At 44.0% G+C, this 22,136-nt stretch overlaps 2 protein-coding genes across 3 annotated transcripts in view; one reads left to right on the forward strand and one right to left on the reverse strand.

Moving 5' to 3' along the window:
• The window catches only part of mdm2 (MDM2 proto-oncogene), a 75,067-nt gene extending 72,905 nt beyond the window's left edge, over positions 1-2,162 (forward strand). Inside the window, exon 16 of the mRNA XM_059652569.1 lies at positions 826-2,162. The gene's annotated coding sequence lies outside the window, so the exon portion shown is untranslated. The remainder of the gene's footprint in view (positions 1-825) is intronic.
• Positions 1-22,136, reverse strand: part of LOC125460718 (carboxypeptidase M-like) — a 103,431-nt gene that overhangs the window by 20,675 nt on the left and 60,620 nt on the right. For both annotated transcript variants that reach the window (XM_048548465.2, XM_048548464.2), the window contains exon 4: positions 16,064-16,242. In XM_048548465.2, coding sequence (XP_048404422.2) covers positions 16,064-16,242 — 179 coding nt within the window. The remainder of the gene's footprint in view (positions 1-16,063; positions 16,243-22,136) is intronic.

A 22,136-nucleotide genomic window follows, 5' to 3' on the forward strand; every position in this document is an offset into this window, starting at 1 on the left:
GAGAGTGAAGAAATAGAGCTTCCTCAAGGAGAAAACACAATTTTCCAGAACAAAGGAAATTAAAAATAAAAAGATAAATTTAAATAAATAGTAAAGTGTAAATAAGTTTAAATGTGAAAGAAAAATGAAATGTTTGGGTAGAAACTACAAATACTAAATTTAGCTGGCTGATCTGTTAAAGGTGAAATTTTAAAAAAAATTATTCATAGGATATGAGCGCCACTGACTAGTCAGCATTTATTACCCTCCCTAGTTGCCTTTGAATTGCTTGCTCAGCCATTTCAGAGAGCAGATGGGACTCAACCACTTTGCTGTGGGGCTGGAGTCACATGTAGGCCAGACCAAGTAAGGATGGCAGTTTCCTTCCCTAAAGGACCTTAGTGAACCAGATGGGTTTTTCCAACAATCAGCAATGGGTTCATGGTCATCAGTAGTTTCTTAATTCCAGAACTATTATTGAATTCAAATTCCACCGTCTGCCGTGGTGGGATTCAAAGCCAGGTCCCCAGAATATTACCTGAGTTTCTGGATTAACTGTAGAACAATAATACCACTTGGCCATTGCCTTTCCCATTAGGAACAGGAGGAGGCCATTCAGCCCTTTGAGATTGCTCCACCATTCAATATCCAATTATAATTATCCAACTCAGTCCCCTGTTCACACTTTCTCCCTTCAGCCCTCAGAACTATATCTAACTTCTTATTAAATAGTAAATACTGTGGTCTCAAGCACTTTCTGTGACAGGGAATTCCATAGGTTCACCAATGTCTAGGTGAAGAAATGTCTCCCAACTCTGTCCTAAATGGCATATCTTGTATTCTTAGGCTGTTGCAGGATGATTACCGGATTTGTGGACCTACCAGAAATGCTGGAAAGACTACAGTTTGCAGCGTTACACACACCTCTTTTACAATGCAATCACATTTATGGCCCTATCTCAGAGATGACTGAGGTCAAACAGGGCTGTGCGATTTCACCAAATCTCCTCTTCATTATATTTGCTTCAATACTCTACCTCACCTCCAGAAAACTACCTACTGGCATAGACTGAAAATACAACACTGACTTTGACCCCTTCAATTCAAAACCAAAAGTAACCCCAACCCCAGACAGCCACTGACCTTCATTACACAGATGGAGCTTATGTGTTCCCTCAAACTGAGTTCCAGGCCATTGCTAACTCCTCCAAAACAGATGGGAACATCGTCCTTTCTGTAAGGCCCTCTACCTACACGCTGTTACAGCACAACACCTCCCCCTCTCAATCAGGATCAACAAAGAGATTCTTAAAAATGGGGACCACTTCCCAGACTTTTGTGAGCCCGCTCGGAGTGAAGTCAAACCTAGATGGAAAAGTGCATCATGCCTCTAGGGTCTCAAACCCAAGGGTACGGTAGCAAACGCAACTGCTCCTCCAGCTAGGCCCTCCTTGAAGACATTCTGCTCTTCTCTCCAATGTGATTTCCGTTTTAATCTTTCAATTTGTTCGAACACCTCTCAGTTCTGAAGGCTAGCCATACTGAACTTGAAAAACCAACTCTGTTTCTGTCTCTGCAAACAGTATTTTGCCTTTATCTGAGACCAAAGTCATGGCTTACAGCACAGCAGTGATCCCATTGCTCTTACAGATTTTGCAACATGGACAACATCTAGCAGGCACAAAGCATTTGGTGATGCACCAGCAACTACACAAGACCCTTCAAGGTCAAAAGACAGGTTGCCAACAGCAGCCCTCTCTCCCAAGCCAACTTTGTCAACACCGAGGGACAAATCACTCAAAGCCAGCTCCACTGTGTAGAATGTGTCATTCATATACAGAACACCAGACTCACAAAGCAGCTACTCAACTCTGAACTTAGCTGTGACAACAGACACCCAAGAAGACAGTGGCAACACTTTAAAGATGTCTTCAAAACACTGCTGATGAAGTTAAATGTCACCATCAGCAAGTCAGAGGCCTGGTCAGGGGACTGACCAAAATGGAGAAGGTTGATCCATAAAGGCACCAAGCACAAGACATCAAGAGTTCAGCAAGAATGTGCAGAAGCAACACTGAGACACAAGAGGGAGCTCATAAACCTCCAAATAACCATCAATCCACCATGCATGTAAACTGCAGGAGAAACTCGTTATAACAAAAATAAAGTCGCTGGAAAATCTCAGCAGGTCTGGCAGCATCCGTGAAGAAGAAAGCAGAGTTAACATTTCCCAAAATGTTAGCTCTGTTTTCTCCTTCACAGATGCTGCCGGACCTGATGAGTTTTTCCAGCAACTTTGTTATTTTTCCTGATTTACAGCATCCGCAGTTCTTTTGGTTTTTTTTAGAAACAAGTTATCCTCAAGACAGTGTCTCTTCAAAGTTAAAAGAAGATCAGGGCAAATGCTGATTGTGTTCAGTTGGAAATATTTAATCCTGTCAAATGTGACTCCAAGGAGGAAGAAACCAAATTCCATGAGACCAGAAGTAGGAACAGGAGTTGGCTGTTCAGCCTCTCAAGCCTGCTGTGCCATTCTACAGGCTGATCCAACACTCCTTATGTCCACTTTCATGCCCTTTCCCTCATAACCCTTGATTCATCGACTGATCATGAATCTATCTCAGCCATAAATCCACACAAGGACTCTGCCTCCATTGCTGTGTGTGTTAAGGAGTTCCAAAGACTTACAAGCCTCTCTATTATATCACAGCTTTTAAGACCTGTGCAAAATGTATGATAGTTGCCACTTTATAGACAAAAGATTGAAGTACATTAATAAATTTTTTGTCAATTAGGATTGGAACCCAATTTATAATTAAAAAATATACTATGAATAATATGACAAAAACACAAACTCAGCAGGTCCAGCAACATCCGTGGAAAGAGAAACAGAGTTAATGTTTTAATCCAACGTGACTCTTCTTCAGAACATCAATTGTCCATCCTTGTCCAGTATGGTTCGAAAAATTCATTAATTGATTCAGACAAGTATCAATTGTAGGCATAAAAATGTTCAAAGCTTCTGTTGTGGTTTCAAAGAAAGAGCACAAGAGATTGGATGCACTGCAGCAACCTAAAAATACATCTTTACAACTTTCATTATATGACATTGGTGAGGTTTGTATGTGAAAATAATTGATACCATTTCTAATAGTCAGCTACTTCACCTGTATGTGGGATGAACAGGGTCTGGTGTTAATGAGAGCTAAAATGGAATTAAAAAACCCTTGAGATAAAAAAAATTCTTGAGTGAAGATAAACCAAGTATGTGGGCAAGATTTCCAGCCCTTCCAAAGTTAGGAACAGTGACAGACCAGGCTTGAAAATAGTGTCTTTTGCATCTATGCCAGTTTCCAAACACTGTTCTCATGGCTAACTGTTTATGGAGATTTCAGATCACAGCCTGGCAATGTGCCTAGCCCCCATCAGATTGGCAGCCATTTAGGCTCAGCAAGAGCTTTGTTAACAAGAATCAAAAGGAAATCAACTGGTATTTTGCAGTCAGCCTCCAGTTTCCCAATATGCTGGAAAGGAGGCTGATACCCAGTGCTAAGCGAGCCGAGTGTGAAATGGGCGTCACTCCAGCAAAACCACAGTCATTCTGGCTTGCCTGTGTAGAGCAGCCAAAGATTCCCCAATTGCCCCTCCTCACAGGCTAATGACCCCAATGTGCTGTGTCCTGCCTGCCTGTTTCTGTATCTTAAACAGATTTTCAAAAACATTGGCGTAAGTACACTTTCATATTGATCCAATGAAATGCTGCAGCTCCTGCTTTCCTTCTGACTCACCTCCTGACTCCCCAAAGCCTGTCCACCATCTACAAGGCATGGAATACTCCCCACTTGCCTGGATGAGTGCAGCCCCAACAACACTCAAGAAGCTCGACTCCGTCCAGGACAAAGCAGCCGCTTGATTGGCAGCACCTCCACAAACATCCCACTCCCTCCACCAACTACACTCAGTAGCAGCAGTGTGTACTGTCTACAAGATGCACTGCAGAAATTCACCAAAGATCCTCAGACAGCACCTTCCACACCCGTGACCACTTCCATCTAGAAGGACAAGGGCAGTAGACATATGGTAACACCATTACCATCAAGCCATCCACCATCTTGACTTGGAAATATATCGCTATTCCTGCACTGTTGCTGGTTCACAATCCTGGAATTCCCTCCCTACTAGCATTCTGGGTTAATGCGTAGCATGAGGACTGAAGTGGTTCAAGAAGGCAGCTCACCACCACCTTCTCAAGGGCAACTAGGGACAGGCCAGAAATGCTGGACAGCCAACGACACCCACATCCTACGTCATGAATAGAAAATAAAACTTCTCTTCAGGAACTGGAAAACTTCTGACTAGTTATTCAACATCGAGGGCCTGGGCCACCACCTTTAGTGTGGCAGCATACCTGTCTCCTTGCCAATTAAAGGGCACCCAGTCAGAATTCCAAATATTGTCTGTTTCTTCCTATTTTCTGTCCCCAAGGCAAAAAAAAATCATCATAGAACCAAAGCGAAAAGCTTTAGAACATAGAACATAGAACATAGAACAGTACAGCACAGAACAGGCCCTTCAGCCCACAATGTTGTGCCGACCATTGATCCTCATGGATGCACCCTCAAATTTCTGTGACCATATGCATGTCCAGCAGTCTCTTAAATGACCCCAATGACCTTGCTTCCACAACTGCTGCTGGCAACGCATTCCATGCTCTCACAACTCTCTGCGTAAAGAACCTGCCTCTGACATCCCCTCTATACTTTCCACCAACCAGCTTAAAACTATGACCCCTCGTGCTAGCCATTTCTGCCCTGGGAAATAGTCTCTGGCTATCGACTCTATCTATGCCTCTCATTATCTTGTATACCTCAATTAGGTCCCCTCTCCTCCTCCTTTTCTCCAATGAAAAGAGACCGAGCTCAGTCAACCTCTCTTCATAAGATAAGCCCTCCAGTCCAGGCAGCATCCTGGTAAACCTCCTCTGAACCCTCTCCAAAGCATCCACATCTTTCCTATAATAGGGCGCCCAGAACTGGACGCAGTATTCCAAGTGCGGTCTAACCAAAGTTTTATAGAGCTGCAACAAGATCTCACGACTCTTAAACTCAATCCCCCTGTTAATGAAAGCCAAAACACCATATGCTTTCTTAACAACCCTGTCCACTTGGGTGGCCATTTTAAGGGATCTATGTATCTGCACACCAAGATCCCTCTGTTCCTCCACGCTGCCAAGAATCCTATCCTTAATCCTGTACTCAGCTTTCAAATTCGACCTTCCAAAATGCATCACCTCGCATTTATCCAGGTTGAACTCCATCTGCCACCTCTCAGCCCATCTCTGCATCCTGTCAATGTCCCGCTGCAGCCTACAACAGCCCTCTACACTGTCAACGACACCTCCGACCTTTGTGTCGTCTGCAAACTTGCTGACCCATCCTTCAATTCCCTCGTCCAAGTCATTAATAAAAATTACAAACAGTAGAGGCCCAAGGACAGAGCCCTGTGGAACCCCACTCACCACTGACTTCCAGGCAGAATATTTTCCTTCTACTACCACACGCTGTCTTCTGTTGGCCAGCCAATTCTGTATCCAAGCAGCTAAGTTCCCCTGTATCCCATTCCTCCTGACCTTCTGAATGAGCCTTCCATGGGGAACCTTATCAAATGCCTTACTGAAGTCCATATACACCACATCCACAGCTCGACCCTCATCAACCTTACTAGTCACATCCTCAAAAAACTCGATAAGGTTTGTAAGGCATGACCTACCCCTCACAAAGCCTACTACAAAGAGTTTCAGCTATTGGGGGAGGCTGAACAGGTTGAGACTGTTTTCCCTGCAGCGTCAGAGGTTGAGGGGTAACTTTATAGAGGTTTATAAAATCATGAAGAACATGGATAGTGTGAATAGTCAAGGTCTTTACCCCAGAGTAGGGGAGTCCAAAACTAGAGTGCATAGGTTTAAGGTGAGACAAGAAAGATTTAAAAGGGACCTAAGGGGCAAATTTTTTTTTTTAACGCAGAGTGTGTTGCGAGTACAGAATGAAGTGGTGGAGGCTAGCACTATTACAGCATTTAAATGGCATCTGGGTGGGGTTAGAGGGATATCAACCAAGTGCTGGAAAATGGGTCTGGACTAATATAGGATACCTAGTCCTAGTTGGACATAAGAGTCTGTTTCTGTGCTGTATAACTCAATGACTCTATAACTGTCGAGGCAGGGCCAAATATATTCAAGGCTGAGATAGATTTTTGATCAGGAAAGGAATCAAGGGTCATGGGGAAAATGCAGGAAGGTGGAGGTTAGGATCATCGTATCAGCCACAATCTCAAGGAATTGCACATTAGACTTGAACAGCTGAATAACCTACTCCTGCTCCTATGGTCTTATGTTTCTCCCATTGGTATCATCCTTTTACCTATACTGACACCATATTTAGGATTATTCTTTGGAAGCTCTGGCAGTTATCTGTCAATCATCATTAACTGGCATCTTCTCCAATGGCAATACCTTTATCAATCTATTTGCCAACCAATCAGCAGGCACCTCTAAAACAGTAGAAATGCTGTTTTCCCTTGTCTCTGGTGATTTTTATGAATTGTCCTGATGCATGGAAGACAAAAAACTTTGATAAAATGTGTCTGTTTTCAGCTTTACTCAAGTTGTGTTTTACCAGATGACAATTTAGCCTTCTGCAGTTGTAAATGTTGTTTCAGCACGGCTAGTGGGACTATCGTAACAGCTGTCCTGAAAGACAGATTGCTGGCTGGGCTTTCCTGGCCAATATTCAGGGTAATATCGAACATTCCATTTAAGGAGATGATTTGTTTTGTGGCTTGTTAAATGAGCTTAGTAGCAGTCTGTCATAACTTATTATTTCAAACTCACTGCTGTACAAATAGAGGTGAAAATATAAGAAGCTCTGTGTAATGGAGTGCATATCTGTGTACAAATTGTATTGCTGTACTAGTGTTCATGGTTTGCTTGCTGTTGTAATGATTATACAGAGTTGTCTGTCATGTTGTTCTGCACCCAAGACAATTGGGTTTGCACCCATAGAACATAGAACATAGAACATAGAACAGTACAGCACAGAACAGGCCCTTCAGCCCACAATGTTGTGCCGACCATTGATCCTCATGTATGCACCCTCAAATTTCTGTGACCATATGCATGTCCAGCAGTCTCTTAAATGACCCCAATGACCTTGCTTCCCCAACTGCTGCTGGCAACGCATTCCATGCTCTCACAACTCTCTGCGTAAAGAACCTGCCTCTGACATCCCCTCTATACTTTCCACCAACCAGCTTAAAACTATGACCCCTCGTGCTAGCCATTTCTGCCCTGGGAAATAGTCTCTGGCTATCGACTCTATCTATGCCTCTCATTATCTTGTATACCTCAATTAGGTCCCCTCTCCTCCTCCTTTTCTCCAATGAAAAGAGACCGAGCTCAGTCAACCTCTCTTCATAAGATAAGCCCTCCAGTCCAGGCAGCATCCTGGTAAACCTCCTCTGAACCCTCTCCAAAGCATCCACATCTTTCCTATAATAGGGCGCCCAGAACTGGACGCAGGGCCACATTGCACACCATTCCACACCAGCAGGGCTACATTGTCAGGGTTGAAATAGGCATTTGTGCAACTTACTGGCAACTATTGTTAGATCTGGTAGGCAGCAGTGTGATTTAGTCCACTCCAACTTGACTGTCTCCCCTTTCAAATCTTGTAAGGTGACAGAGACACAGCGAGGTCAGGAGGCAGCACGAACAGCACATTTGTAGGTTCCGCAATTTTTGAAAAAGCTTCAGAACTTATTTGTGGACCAGGTGATACTCCTTCACCACTGAAAACATGGCTGAAGAGTTCTACTCTGCTTTCACTGAACAAGTACCTGCCTTTGGTTAGGGTGAAGTTACATTCTCCAAGGCACGAAAGACATGCCACAAGTTCGCTATCAGCGTGCCAATGATGAGTTTGAACATTAATGGCAATCTGCCTTCATGTCCTCGGAGTGAGGATGAAATCATGCTGACATACTTCTGCTACTGAATTGCCTCCAAAGCTGGAGTCCCTTATTTTGAAGTCCAATGCGAGAAGAGAATGCAAGAAATAAAGAGCTGGAGTTAACCATTTGGTCCTTCAAATGCTGCCCCAACAATAACAAGATCACTGCTAATGTACCGTCAGCTTCACCTCATCTTTCATTTCCCATCATGATGTGGAGGTATCTTCTGACGTCGTCCATTCCAGATCATAGCATCAATTGCCCAATGCAGCAGACTTTAGTTTAACCAGCACTCATCACCTGGCACTCTCCATAAACCATTAAAAATTACATACCAGATGTTTATGGCATTATTCTGTCCCATTGTAGCTTTTTCAAAAATGTATTTACCTCAATGTAAATGTACTTGTTCAATCAAATAGCCACACGAAATATCAAACATTCATTCAATTTCAAGTCAATTTCTCCTCAAATACCGCAATTTATCACAATGTTAGAGTGGAGGGTGAAAGTCAGAAGGCTCTCTGTCGTAAACTTTAATTGATAAATGATGATTTATAGTTACAAGGAACAGCCCAGTAAAATGCAGCGAAAAGCTTCAACTGTTGCCATAGTCCAGCTTCATTTGAATATTTGAAGAACAAAAGGATAAAGCTGAAAGAAAGTCCATCTTCGCTCGGCCGTCTCCACCACGACCAACCACATCTACACTGCCAATCTGCTGCCAGATGCAATGTCGGAGTCGCGATGGCACCATCACTGAGCCCACCTCCCCAGTGGGCCACTGATGCCAGGTCCTGTGCTGGACCCAGCCACCTTGCTGATAACCAGGAGACCCCAACTCTGGGCCTACCGCAACCAGGAGCTGCTGCCATTGCCACATGGATATACAGGAGACCCTGCTCCAGGCCCACCGCAACCAGAACTGCTGTCATTGCCACACGGATACACAGGAGACCCTGCTCCAGGCCCACCGCAACCAGGAGCCGCTGCCATTACCACGCGGATACACAGGAGAGCCTGCTCCAGGCCCACCACAACCAGGAGCTGCTGCCATTGCCACGCCGATACACAGGAGACCCTGCTCCAGGCCCACCGCAACCAGGAGCTGCTGACATTGCCACGCCGATACACTGGAGACCCTGCTCCAGGCCCACCGCAACCAGGAGCTGCTGCCATTGCCACGCCGATACACTGGAGACCCTGCTCCAGGCCCACCGCAACCAGGAGCTGCTGCCATTGCCATGCGGATACACAGGAGACCCTGCTCCAGGCCCACTGCAACCAGCCGCCCCTGGCTCTGCCCCAGGCCAGGCTACTGCCTCACCAACAGTCCCACTCTGGCTGCTCTCCACCTCGATGTCACCTTCTCTGCTGTCGGGAAAAAGATGAAGTAAAAAGAAGAAAGAAAACAAAAATGGCAGTGGGTGAAGGAAATGGGTGCCTGGAGCAGACGGACCCAAGACACCTTACCAGCCCCGCCATCTTGGAAGGCAAGGGTGCATTATTTCAGTGATTTAAGCTGTAAGTAAGGAATAACAGTGATGTGTATATCCCCTACATTACATCTGTATTAGTGTGTATTTTGACACTGATCATGTGGACCTCTCAATTATCCAGGCTATTTGGTCCACAGGCACACTCCTGGTCCCACAGGTCCAGTTAGTAAAAAGTGTGCTTTATTTCAAAAAACCTATTTACTTCCTCTTGAAATATTTTGTGATCTAGCCTCCACAACTAAAAAAAATGAAAGAACTGCGGATGCTGTAAATCAGGAACAAAAACAGAAGTTGCTGGAAAAGCTCAGCAGGTCTGGCAGCATCTGTGTAGGAGAAAACAGAGTTAAAGCTTCGGGTCTGGTGACCTTTCCTCAGAACTGTTCTGAGGAAGGGTCACTGGCCTCGAAACGTTAACGCTGTTTTCTCCTTCACAGAAGCTGCCAGATTTGCTGAGCATTTCCAGCAACTTTGTTTTTGCAGTCTCCACAACTTGTTGGAATAGCGTATTCCAGACAGTTCGCTGCCTCCTGGGAGCAGAAATTCCTTCACATCTGTTTTTTTTAAAAACTAAGACACCACGAGTTTTCTGCCAGTTGAATTTGTTGGCTGCCTGCATCTGAGGTCAAATTTCAAAGGGTGCTCAGCATCTTTCACCTTCGCTACAATCACTCATTGTCTGTGTAACGTGGTTCTTGTTGAATGGCTTGGTTTGATGACAACAGCCTCCTTTGTTTTATTCACCTGACCCCTTGGCTGGTGACAGCAAGTAATTTGAAAAGCCTGACTTCCCTTGCGGATATGTTCCTTCCAGATTAAAGGAAATTATGTTTTAAAATGAGACATTTTAACTGGACTTTTTTGTTTAGAATGCATTTATTTTGTTGCTAACTGCAAGGATAAACCATAATACAATATATCTACATACAGATTAAGGAAAGGAAGGGAGTCTGAAGAGAGTTTCATAAAGTGAAACAAAAAGATAAACACGTCAATCAGTCCCTATTCTTCACCAAAAATGAATGTGTGAGTGATTGAGACCCATGGGGCAAGTTCACCCCCAGTTTCATCAACAACATCAAGGTCAAGTAATCACTGAAGTTTCCTTCTTTAACTGAGCTAACAGCAATCCTAACCATCTCTGATGATGCACGACTGGAAGCGCATTAGAGATTGCAATGTACATGCAACACTTTGCTGATACCAATGAAGTGGGCAGTCTGTAATTCAAGGATATTGTTGGCATATTCAGGGAAAGTGTACGTGATTGCAATTGTGTACAGATTTGTTGTATTGTGGAAATTGCTCAGTGGTTCCATTCTCCAAGTGAATTCCAGAATGCAGCCTTTGTTTTTGTCTATGAGTGAGACTTTAGTTTTCAAGGTTCCAAAAACTTTGAGCTTTGTGACCGTAAAAAGAATATTTCCATATTGCTAGAGATAACAAGGTGTAGAACTGGATGAACACAGCAGGCCAAACAGTATCAGAGGAGCAGGAAAGCTGACGTTTCGGGTCTGGACTCTTCTTCAGAAATTGGAGCGGGGAGGGGGCTCTGAAATAAATGGGGGGGGGGGCATGGTAATAGTAGGTAGATAGTGGAGCAGATAGGTGGGAGAGAAGACGGACAGGTCCAGGAGGCGGGGATGAAACTACTAAATGTGAGTGTCAGTAGGACGTGGGGGTTGGGATTGGTCAGGAGGAGGGAGGAGCAGATAGTTGGGAGGGAAAATGGGCAGGCCAAGGAGGTGGGGATGAGGGGGGCACTGCTCTTGGGATGAGGTTGGGGTTGGGGAGATTTTGAAGCTAGTAAAGCCCATATTTAGGCCGTTGGGTTGTAGGCTCCCGAGGCCAAATATGATGCTGCTTGGCCTGCTTTGTTCATCCAGCTCTATATCTTGTTATCTCAGATTCTCCAGCATCTGCAGTTCCTACTATTTCTTTTCATATTTCTGCTGTGGCTAAAATAGGGTGATTTTGTTTGCTTGAGCAATTTGGCTCTCACAACATTGACAGGTGCTTCTGTATCTGAAAGCTATCATATCAGAGAGTGAACTCAAGGGGGCACGCAATTCTCTGCTGCTTACCTCATGATGCACCATGCCCCTACAGCACACGCTTGCCCTATTCTGCTCTCACTAGCTACAAACATACTGCAAGGGTCACAATGCTAGCACCATATTTAAAGCTTGGCTCAGCAGCACATCAAAACGTTGCTACCCCTTCAAAGTGGGACAGCAACATGGAAGAACAGCCCCTGAGGACACAGAGCTGGCACTGATGACTTTTCACGGAATGGCACAAGCATGAACATACTGCATCTTCACTTCAAACTGATTGTCACTGAAACTGTAGCAATGAGAATGATGCTACAGAGGCAACCCGTCCTTAGCACTATACCGTGATGGAGCCCCGAACGGGTACCGGCAATCAGAAACAAACTCAAAAATGTCTGTGACAGTGTTCTGTCTGAAGGAGTGCACTCTTTTTCAATGTCCACATTGTGACTCAGACTATCACATGGTGGAAAACCTGCAAACAGATAATAAAATTAACTTCTGAAGAAAGGTCCAGACCTGAAATGTCAGCTTTCTTGCTCTTCTTATGCTGCTTGGCCTGCTGTGTTCATCCAGCTCTACACCTTGTTATCTCTAGGGAACAAACAGGGCTTGCTTGCATTTTGACCAACCACTAACGTCACAGTAAACAAATGAGGGCCTTGCCAAGCATACACCTATTATCCATTTAAGTCCTGCCTGGCTTGTACCACCAGATGCTGGACTAATCCCTGGACTAGGTGCACTGGGCCTGAGAAGAGACTGTAGCCCAATCCGTGGCCTGTAACAATATGGGACCTCTGACCAGGACTGCTCCAAGTAGCCAACAGGCTGTTTCTAAATCCCTAGGGTGAGGCCAGGTGATGTCCCTGACTGGGCAGGATATACCCAACTGACAATGGCTCCCCCAGACTTGAGTGAGCTCTGATCTTTAGTCTGAGAAATGAGCGTTTGCTCCAAGCACAGGCAGTGTGTTTGCCACATGATCCGTAAAAATAACTTGACCATCATCCTCATAGAAGCTACACAGGCTCTGACAGGAAATTTTTAGTTTCTCTCTGGCCACAGGGTAAGTTCCAGAGAACTGCAGAATGGCTAAATGTGGTTCCACTTTTCAAAAGAGGTGGTAAAGATGAACCAGAAAATTATACAGCTGGGTTTCACGTCAGTAGCAGGGAATCTATTGGAGAAAACTCCAAAGGACAGAATTTATATCCACTTGGAAGAGCATGGGTAAATAAAGGATAGTCAGCATGGTTTTGTCAGAGCGAGGTCGTACCTAGCAAATTCATTAGAATTTTTCAAAACTGTGATCAACTTGTGTGGACAAAGGAAGTTCTGTTGATGTAGTTAAAATTGATTTTCGCAAAGCTTTTGACAAGGTACCGAATAGGAGACTGATTGAGAAGGTTAAAGCACATGGAACACAGGGAAACTTGGTGAGATGGATCAGAAACTGGAATAGTGATAGGACACAAAGGGTAGTGGTAGAAAGCTGTTCAAGTGACGAGGATCAGTACCAGGACCTGTATTGTTGTCATACATGTAGATTAAATAGATGGAAGTGTGGGTGCAGGTGTGCACGCGGGTGGGGTATGTTAAGCAAGTTTGCAGGTGACACCAAGATTGGTAGGGTGGTGAACAGCGATGGAGGTTGTAGGTTACAGGAAGTTACAGATGGACTGGTCAGACTTGTGGCAGATGGTACTTAACCCTGAGGTGATGCACTTTGGAAAAAGAAACAAGATGAGGGAATATTTAATGAATGGGAGGGCACTGGGTAGCTCAGAGGAACAAGGGAGATCTTGGGGTAATTATTCACAGATCCCTGAAGTCGGCAGAGCATGTGACTTAGGATAGTTAAGGCAACATAAGGGACACTTGCTTTCATCTGTCATGGTGAAGAGGACACGAGCAAGGAGGTAATATTGGAGTGGTACTGAGCATTGGTCACACCAGAGCTGGGGTACTGTATGCAGTTGTCACTACAGGAAGGATGTGATAGCACTAGTGGGGATACAGAGGAGGTTCACAAGGATGTTGGCTGGGATGGAGAAACTGAGGTAGAAAGACAGACTAGACAGGCTCGGACCGTTTTCTTTATAACAAAGAGATGGGTGGGGTGGGGTACAAGATTGAGGTATATAAGATTATGAGGGGTATGGACAGGGTGAAGAGGGAACAGCTGCTTCCCTCAGCTCAGGGGTCAATCATGAGAGGGCACAGTTTTAGGGTAAGGGGAAGGAGATTCAGAGAGAATTTGGGAAAAAACATTTTCACTCAGTAGGTGGTGGGAATCTTGATCCACTGCCTGGGAAGCTGTTGGAGGCCAGAAAACTTATAACCTTTAAAAAAATACTTGGACGAGTACTTCAAATATCATAATATTTAAGGATATGGGATAAGTGCAGGAAATTGGGATTAGCACACCATTCATGCTGGTTATTATTGGTGCAAACTCAATGCGTTGGATGACTATGATTGATCACCAACAACCATGACAAGCTACATGTGGCTATGTCTGTGACAGGACAGTGTTGAAGAAATTGATGGGATTAAAACCTGACAAGTACCCAGGGCCTGATGCTCTGCATCCCAGGGTACTTAAGGAAATGGCCCCAGAAATGGTGGACACATTGGTGATAATTTTCCAGCATTGTATAGACTCTGGAAGATTTCCAATGCATTGGAAGATAGCTAATGTAACCCCATTCTTATAAAAAGGAGCGAGAGAGAAAATGGGGAACTATAGGCAGGTTGGCCTGACATCGGTGATGGGGAAAATGCTGGGGTCAATCATTAAGGATGTAATAACTGAGCATTTAGAAAGCAGTGACAGAATCGATCTTAGTCAGAATGAATTCACTAAAAGGAAGTCATGCTTGACAAATCTGGAATTTTTTGAGGATGTCACCACTAGAGGAGACAAGGGTAAATCAGTAGATGTGTATCTGGACTCTCAAAAGACTTTTGACAAAGTTCCACACACGGGGTTAGTCAGGAAAATTAAAGCTCATGGTATCAGAGGTAATATATTGACATAGAGAACTGATCAGCGGAGAGTTGGCCCTTTTCAGAGTGGCAGGCAATGACGAGTGGGATTCGGCAGGGTTCAGTGCCGGGATCTCAACTGTTCACAAAATACATTAACAATTTGGTTAAAGGAATTGAATGCAATATCTCCAAATGTGTACGGGAGAGGGTGGGAATGAAACACTATGATCGCATGCAGGTTCAGAGGGCCGAATGGCCTGCTCCAGCACCTATTTTCTATATTTCTAGGACAGCAGTACTGTGAAGCTATAAGTTCTGAATGAAGCAGCAATGTGTGAAAAAGAGAAAGCAAGTAGACAAAAACAGCAATTGGAGAAACTCAGCAGGTCTGGCAGCATCTGTAGAGAGAGAAAACAGAATTAATGTTTCAAAGGCCAGGAGGGACGCAGTATGACACAAACTAGACACTGAGTGACAGCGCCAAGAGAGCAAGCAAAAAGCTTTAGGTTATACACTGTGCACTGATTCATGAGCCTGACCCTGAGCACAGAGCAGCCTGGCAGCAGGACGGCACTGTATGGTGTCACTGAGCTCCAAGGTGCTGTTTCTGAGTGAGTCAGAGACATGCCATCTAGATGGTTGGGCTCTGCATATCCAATGCCAGCCTCTGGATGAAGGATGTTAGCAGCCCCTGCCCGTGGAGCATGCCCTGAGAGACTGGCCAAGCCGGAGCTGTAGCTCTCAAGCACCCACTCAGAAATCCATGTCCGCGTTGTCACTGTTTAACCTGTGGAAAGTAGGTAATTGCGTACAAGAGATCCTGCAATCATCCCAGGAATCAGTCTCGTGACTACTTGCTGCACTCCCTCTTTGGCAAGTATATCTTTTAAGTACAAAAACAGAAGTTGCAGGAAGTGCTCAGCAGGTCTGGCAGCATCTGTGAAGAAAAAATCAGACTTGACGTTTTGGGTCCAGTGACCCTTCCTCAGAACAGGAGTAACAGTGACCCTTCCTCAAAACTACTCCTGTTCTGAGGAAGGGTCACCGGACCTGAAACATTAACTCTGATTTCACTTCACAGATGCTGCCAGATCAGAAACTTCTGTTATTGTTCCATATGCAGTTCTTTTGGTTTTTATATCTTTTAAGTAAGCAGATTAAAAAGGTGTCCCACTAAACTCCTGCAGTTGCACACGTTTGTTAACTCCCATGATAGTACCTTCCAAGTCTGTCAGCTCTATCACCTAGAAGGACAAGAGCAGCAGAGCTGTTGGAACATCATCTTTGAAAGTTCCCTTCTAATCCATCTTCCATTCTAAGTTGAACCAAATCATTCATTCTTCTCTATCACAAAGCCCAACAGCATTGTGTAAACTAGCACCAAAAGAATAAAGAATGTGGTGGTGAGTGACCTCGAGGGTAATTAGGAATGGGCATTAAAAGCTGGCTGTGTATTTAAAAATGGAAAAATGTGGACACAACGCTCAATACAATTTCAACACTTTGTGACAGTGTAAAGATTTTCTTTCTTACCTGCCTTGGGAAAAAGAGCAATCTTGCTTTTCACGTTGAGTGATTTCAAATCCATCAGGGTTCATGGATGGCATGATGTGAATCCGAGTATTGTTTATTAGCTTGGTTATCGTGGCATCTTTATTGTACATTTTAACCAGATGTTCAATCAAGTGAAGCAGTATTTCTCTGCCCACGACCTGTATTAAATCACAACTGTATTAATTAAACGATTCCTCAAAATAGCGAGTTTTGAGAAGATTTGTAGCTCAGGTTGAGGTTCTAGATGTGAGTTTGCTCGCTGAGCTGGAAGGTTAGTTTTCAGACGTTTCGTCACCATTCTAGGTAACATCATCAGTGAGCTTCCGATGAAGCGCTGGTGTTATGTCCCGCTTTCTGTTTATCTGGTTAGGTTTCCTTGGGTTGGTGATGTCATTTCCTGTTCTTTTTCTCAGGGGATGGTAGATTGGCTCCAAGTCAATGTGTTTGTTGATGGAGTTCCGGTTGGAATGCCATGCTTCTAGGAATTCTCGTGCATGTCTCTGTTTGGCTTGTCCTAGGATGGATGTGTTGTCCCAATCAAAGTGGTGTCCTTCCTCATCTGTATGTAAGGATACTAGTGATAGTGGGTCATGTCGTTTTGTGGCTAGTTGATGTTCATGTATCCTGGTGGCTAGCTTCCTGCCAGTTTGTCCAATGTAGTGTTTGTCACAGTTCTTGCAAGGTATTTTGTAAATGACGTTCGTTTTATTTGTTGTCTGTATAGGGTCTTTTAAGTTCATTAGCTGTTGTTTTAGTGTGTTGGTGGGTTTGTGGGCTACCCTGATGCCAAGGGGTCTGAATAGTCTGGCAGTCATTTCGGAAATGTCTTTGATGTAGGGGAGAGTGGTTATGGTTTCTGAGCCCGTTTTGTCTGTTTGTTTGGGTTTATTGCTGAGAAATCGGCGGACTGTGTTCATAGGGTACCCGTTCTTTTTGAATACGCTGTATGGGTGATCACCTATACAGATAAGAAAGGACACCACTTTGATTGGGACAACACATCCATCCTAGGACAGGCCAAACAGAGATATGCACGAGAATTCCTAGAAGCATGGCATTCCAACCGGAACTCCATCAACAAACACATTGATTTGGAGCCAATCTACCATCCCCTGAGAAAAAGAACAGGAAATGACATCACCAACCCAAGGAAACCTAACCAGATAAATAGAAAGCGGGACATAACACCAGCGCTTCGTCGGAGGCTCACTGATGATGTTACCTAGAATGGTAACGAAACGTCTGAAAACTAACCTTCCAGCTCAGCGAGCAAACTCACATCCAGATTCCTCAAAATGCTGACATTTCAGTGAAGATCCTGCGATAGGTACATAAAAGGCTAAGTCCAGTTACTTTCAACTCCAAATGTATGACCTCAGCTGATGGTATGTGTAGATGAGACAGGACCTAGAATAAATATGTCCTGGTTGTGGTGTATTTAGATATGACCAATTTTAAAAACAATCTTAAAATCGCCAGCAAACAAAGTTAAAATCTATTCTCCAAAAGGATCACTTCATATCCAAAGAATGACCACTGCCTCTCAAGTTCACATAGTTGTTTCTCCCCAGTGTTCTCCTGTGAACTGTGAAGTCTTCTTACACAAAGATTCCTAAAACAGAGCTTATACTTTCCCAGCTTCTGAATAATTTTCCGCTTTCTAACCAAACATTTCTGGTCTGATAGTTGCACAAACTAAACATTTAACATTGAGTTGACTGTGCTTTCTGAACTGTTTCAATTCCTTTCTTTAAAAAAGGAGGAAAATTGTGCTATTGAAACTATTCAGGTCTCCTTAAACCTGCTCCAAATCTTTTAATTTTCTAAACTAACATCAACATTGACCATCCTGAACCAAAAACAAGCTGGTTTCAATGTTTACACTTCCGATTGTCAAACCAGCAGAGTATAAACAAAAAATGTCCAGTAACTCTCCAGAGTATCCTGCTCTAACAGAAACTGGATTTAGGTGACTGGCCCAGGACGACCGTCGAACCAAAAACAAAAACAATCACAAAAACAAAAAGCTCAGAAAATAAAACAACCCAAATGAGATCTTAAAATCAAGTCTCCAATAGAATCATATTAAAAAAATAAAATTCAACACATTTCATCACCACATCCAACATTAAAATGGAGGGAATTTATTTTCAAACTGTTAATTCCAAGATTTAAACAAGAAAAGCAGGATTTCTTTTCAAAAGTGGAGTACAGCAAATTCTGCCCAAGGTGGCAACATTAAATTCTTCAATTCTGCAGGGAAGAAATGAGCAGGCAACAATAACAATGGAGAAGCTGAAGATGACATTGCTGAAGTGAATTAATAGGTTTTTTGGACCAAGATACTACCCTATCCCTCCAACACAACCCCCAGTCTCACCCTTTTTCACTCCAGTGCACCATTCCCAGGAGGAATTACATAGTGATAGTAAGGCACTGAGTGATTCGAAGATCATAGAATCTTGGAACTGTTACAATGCAATTCTATTTCTTTTTAATCTAAAGCCTGAGTTAATATTTCCATTGTTCCTACGAATGTCCACCACCTCTCATTCAGCAAAGTTAGTCCTTTGCCTCTTAATTATGATTAAATGGCAGAGTGGACTTGATGGGCCGAATGGCCTTACTTCCACTCTTATGTCTTATGGTCTTATGGTCTAATGGCAAAGTCTACAAGTTTCCTAATGTCTTATTGTATTATATTGCTTTCTTTCTAGTTATTGTCTGGTGTCTTTTGCAAATTTGGGTTGCTACGTCCAAATAAATTATGCAACTTATGAGTAAGATTCGCCAGAACACTAATGCTTAAGGAACCCAACTTTTTACTTTCCTCTCAACTAAATTACAATCCATTACTCATACACTTAGCTTTCCACTTCTCATCCCAGTTGCTGTTCATTTACCTATTTGTCCCTCGACTAAACTTCATAATGAGTCCACTGTGTCATCATTTATCAAAGCCTAAAATATTTACTGCATTCCACTTGTTTACTCTATTAATTCTTCAGAGAATTCAATCAGGTTGATTCAACATGATGTTTGAACTCCATAAAAGTTAATTTTTTAAATCATATTTTCTATCCCTCGATGCTTTTCCATCACTGGTGTAGATTCCACTATCCTATTACTGACTTTAAACTGACTTGCCTCTGGTTTTCAGGTTTTAGTTCTGTTCACTTTTTGTACATCAGAATTACATTAGCAGTCTGTCAATTTTCTGGCACTACCTCCTCTCCTGAGAAACTTGTATCTAAACAAGAATTCTTGCTATCGCCTGCTATTTTCCTTCGCCATGTTGGGAGCATACTTCGTAGTTATTTGTATTAATCTAAGCTTGAAGCTCACCTGCCTTAACTATCATATTCCTCATGCTGGAACAAATACACCCCAGACCACCAGTTCTGCCGCATTTAGGAACCTCTCCCGGCCTGTTCTTCATCTTAGTCTCACGGGTCTTAGTCAGGTTCCTCCTCAGTTATTTCACCAGCAAGCTAGTGCTCTAGTTCCCTTCCCCCTACCACATGAGCTTAAACCCTCCTGTGGGGTTCTAGCAAACCTCCCAGCCAGGATATTGGTGCGACAGTTTGGGTGAGACATGTTCTTCTTGTAGAGGTCCCATCCGTCCTGGAAGAGATCCCAATCATGCAGATATCCGAAGCCCTCCCTCCTACATCAGCTCTTTAGCCATGTACCTAACCATAATATCTTCCTATTCCTAGCCTCATTGGCATGTGACACAAAGTAAGTGCAAGATTACAACCCTAGAGATCCCAATTTTCAATTTCCAACCTCCCTTCCTTAAAGTCTCTTTGCAGGATCTCATCTCTCTTCCCACCTATGTCATTAGCATCAATATGAACCATGCCATCTGGCTGCTCACCCTCTCCTTCAGAACATCCAGTCACTGCTCAGAGATATCCTTGCTCCTACGCCAAGGAGGCAACATACCACCCTGGAGTCTCACTCCCAGCCAAAGAAATGCTTATCTGTGTCTCTGACTATACAGCTCCCTATCACAACCTCTCCCCTACATTCGCTTCCCTGCTGTAAACAGTGCTAGTCGTGCTACCACTGATCTGGCTACTGCAGATGCTTTGCCTTTAGTGGCCATTCCCCCAACAGTATCCAAAACGTTACACATGTTTGATAGGGGAATGGCCACAGGAAACTCCTGCACTCCCTACCCGTGCTTAGCCATCTTCCTTTGACTTTTTTGCCCATACAGGCCTTCCTGGTGGTGTGTCCAGCTGGCTGTACACATTATCCATGATGTTCCCAGTCTCATGGATCCTTCATAGTGAGTTCAGTTGCAGGTCTGGGCATTCCATGTGCCAAATCAGCAGCTGTAGCCGAACACTTCCAGCATATGTAATCACCATGGAGACTAGAAGTGTCCCTATTTCCCACATATTGCAGCAGGAGCAATCCTCAGGGCCAAATTCTCCTGCCATTTGGAAACTCATCAACAAAGTCAATCTCATTAATTACAGACAATAATCCAGGAACTGATTACACAACCTTATCCACTCGTCACCAAACTCCAGGCTCCCGCTCTCTATTCCAAGCAGACTGCATCAATAGAAACTCTCCCTCCAGATATGATTCACTCAGTTTGCAAACCCGGGTCCTGAGCAGCCGAGCCCAGCTCAGTCTGAGTCAAAGTGTCAACCCCAGATTCCTCCCTAGATTCGGCTCCACATTGTCTGACTGACCCCGCTCTTCAGGTATTTATCCTGCTGTTCACCCCCAGGTTCGCTGTGTCGCTGCTTAGATTATCTCAAAAGAAAGTTCTCCAGGTTGGTACTAGATATGGGAGAGCTGTCTTGTGTGGAAAGACTGAGTAGGTTGGGCCTGTACCCACTGGAATGGAGAAGGCTGAGAGACAGCCTACAGAAACATACAGGATTCTGCAGGGGACTTGACAGGGGAGATGTGGAGAGGTTGTTTCTCCCGTATGGGACAGTCTAAGACTAGGGGACATCATAAGCGGCCACGTATTTACAACAGAGAGGAAGAGGAATTTCTTCCGTGCAGTTCTTTACCACAGAGGACCGTTGAGGTAGAGTCTCAAGTGCATGCAAGGCTGAAACAGACAGATTTTTAACCATAAGAGAAACAAGGGTCATAGGGAAAAGGCAGGAAAATGGAGTTGAGGATTAGTTGATCAGCATGATCTCATCGAATGGTAGAGCAAACTTGATGGGCTGAAAGGCCCTCATCTGCTCCTAAGTCTTGAATGAATTAATTAAATGAATTGAATTAGCTTTATAGTCATATGTATTTCAATGAATGCAGTGAAACCGCCCGCAGAGCCATCTTAGGTACAAAAGGTACTTCAGTTAGAACATAGAACATACAACATAGAACAGTACAGCACAGAACAGGCCCTTCAGCCCACAATGTTGTGCCGACCATTGATCCTCATGTATGCACCCTCAAATTTCTGTGACCATATGCATGTCCAGCAGTCTCTTAAATGACCCCAATGACCTTGCTTCCACAACTGCAGCTGGCAATGCATTCCATGCTCTCACAACTTTCTGTGTAAAGAACCCGCCTCTGACATCCCCTCTATACTTTGCTCCAACCAGCTTAAAACTATGACCCCTCGTGCTGGCCATTTCTGCCCTGGGAAATAGTCTCTGGCTATCAACTCTATCTATGCCTCTCATTATCTTGTATACTTCAATTAGGTCCCCTCTCCTCCTCCTTTTCTCCAATGAAAAGAGACCGAGCTCAGTCAACCTCTCTTCATAAGATAAGCCCTCCAGTCCAGGCAGCATCCTGGTAAACCTCCTCTGAACCCTCTCCAAAGCATCCACATCTTTCCTATAATAGGGCGACCAGAACTGGACGCAGTATTCCAAGTGTGGTCTAACCAAAGTTTTATAGAGCTGCAACAAGATCTCACGACTCTTAAACTCAATCCCCCTGTTAATGAAAGCCAAAACACCATATGCTTTCTTAACAACCCTGTCCACTTGGGTGGCCGTTTTAAGGGATCTATGTATCTGCACACCAAGATCCCTCTGTTCCTCCACACTGCCAAGAA

This window comes from Stegostoma tigrinum, chromosome 18 (genome assembly GCF_030684315.1).
Source record: "Stegostoma tigrinum isolate sSteTig4 chromosome 18, sSteTig4.hap1, whole genome shotgun sequence".
In the NCBI taxonomy this organism is placed as follows: domain Eukaryota; kingdom Metazoa; phylum Chordata; class Chondrichthyes; order Orectolobiformes; family Stegostomatidae; genus Stegostoma; species Stegostoma tigrinum.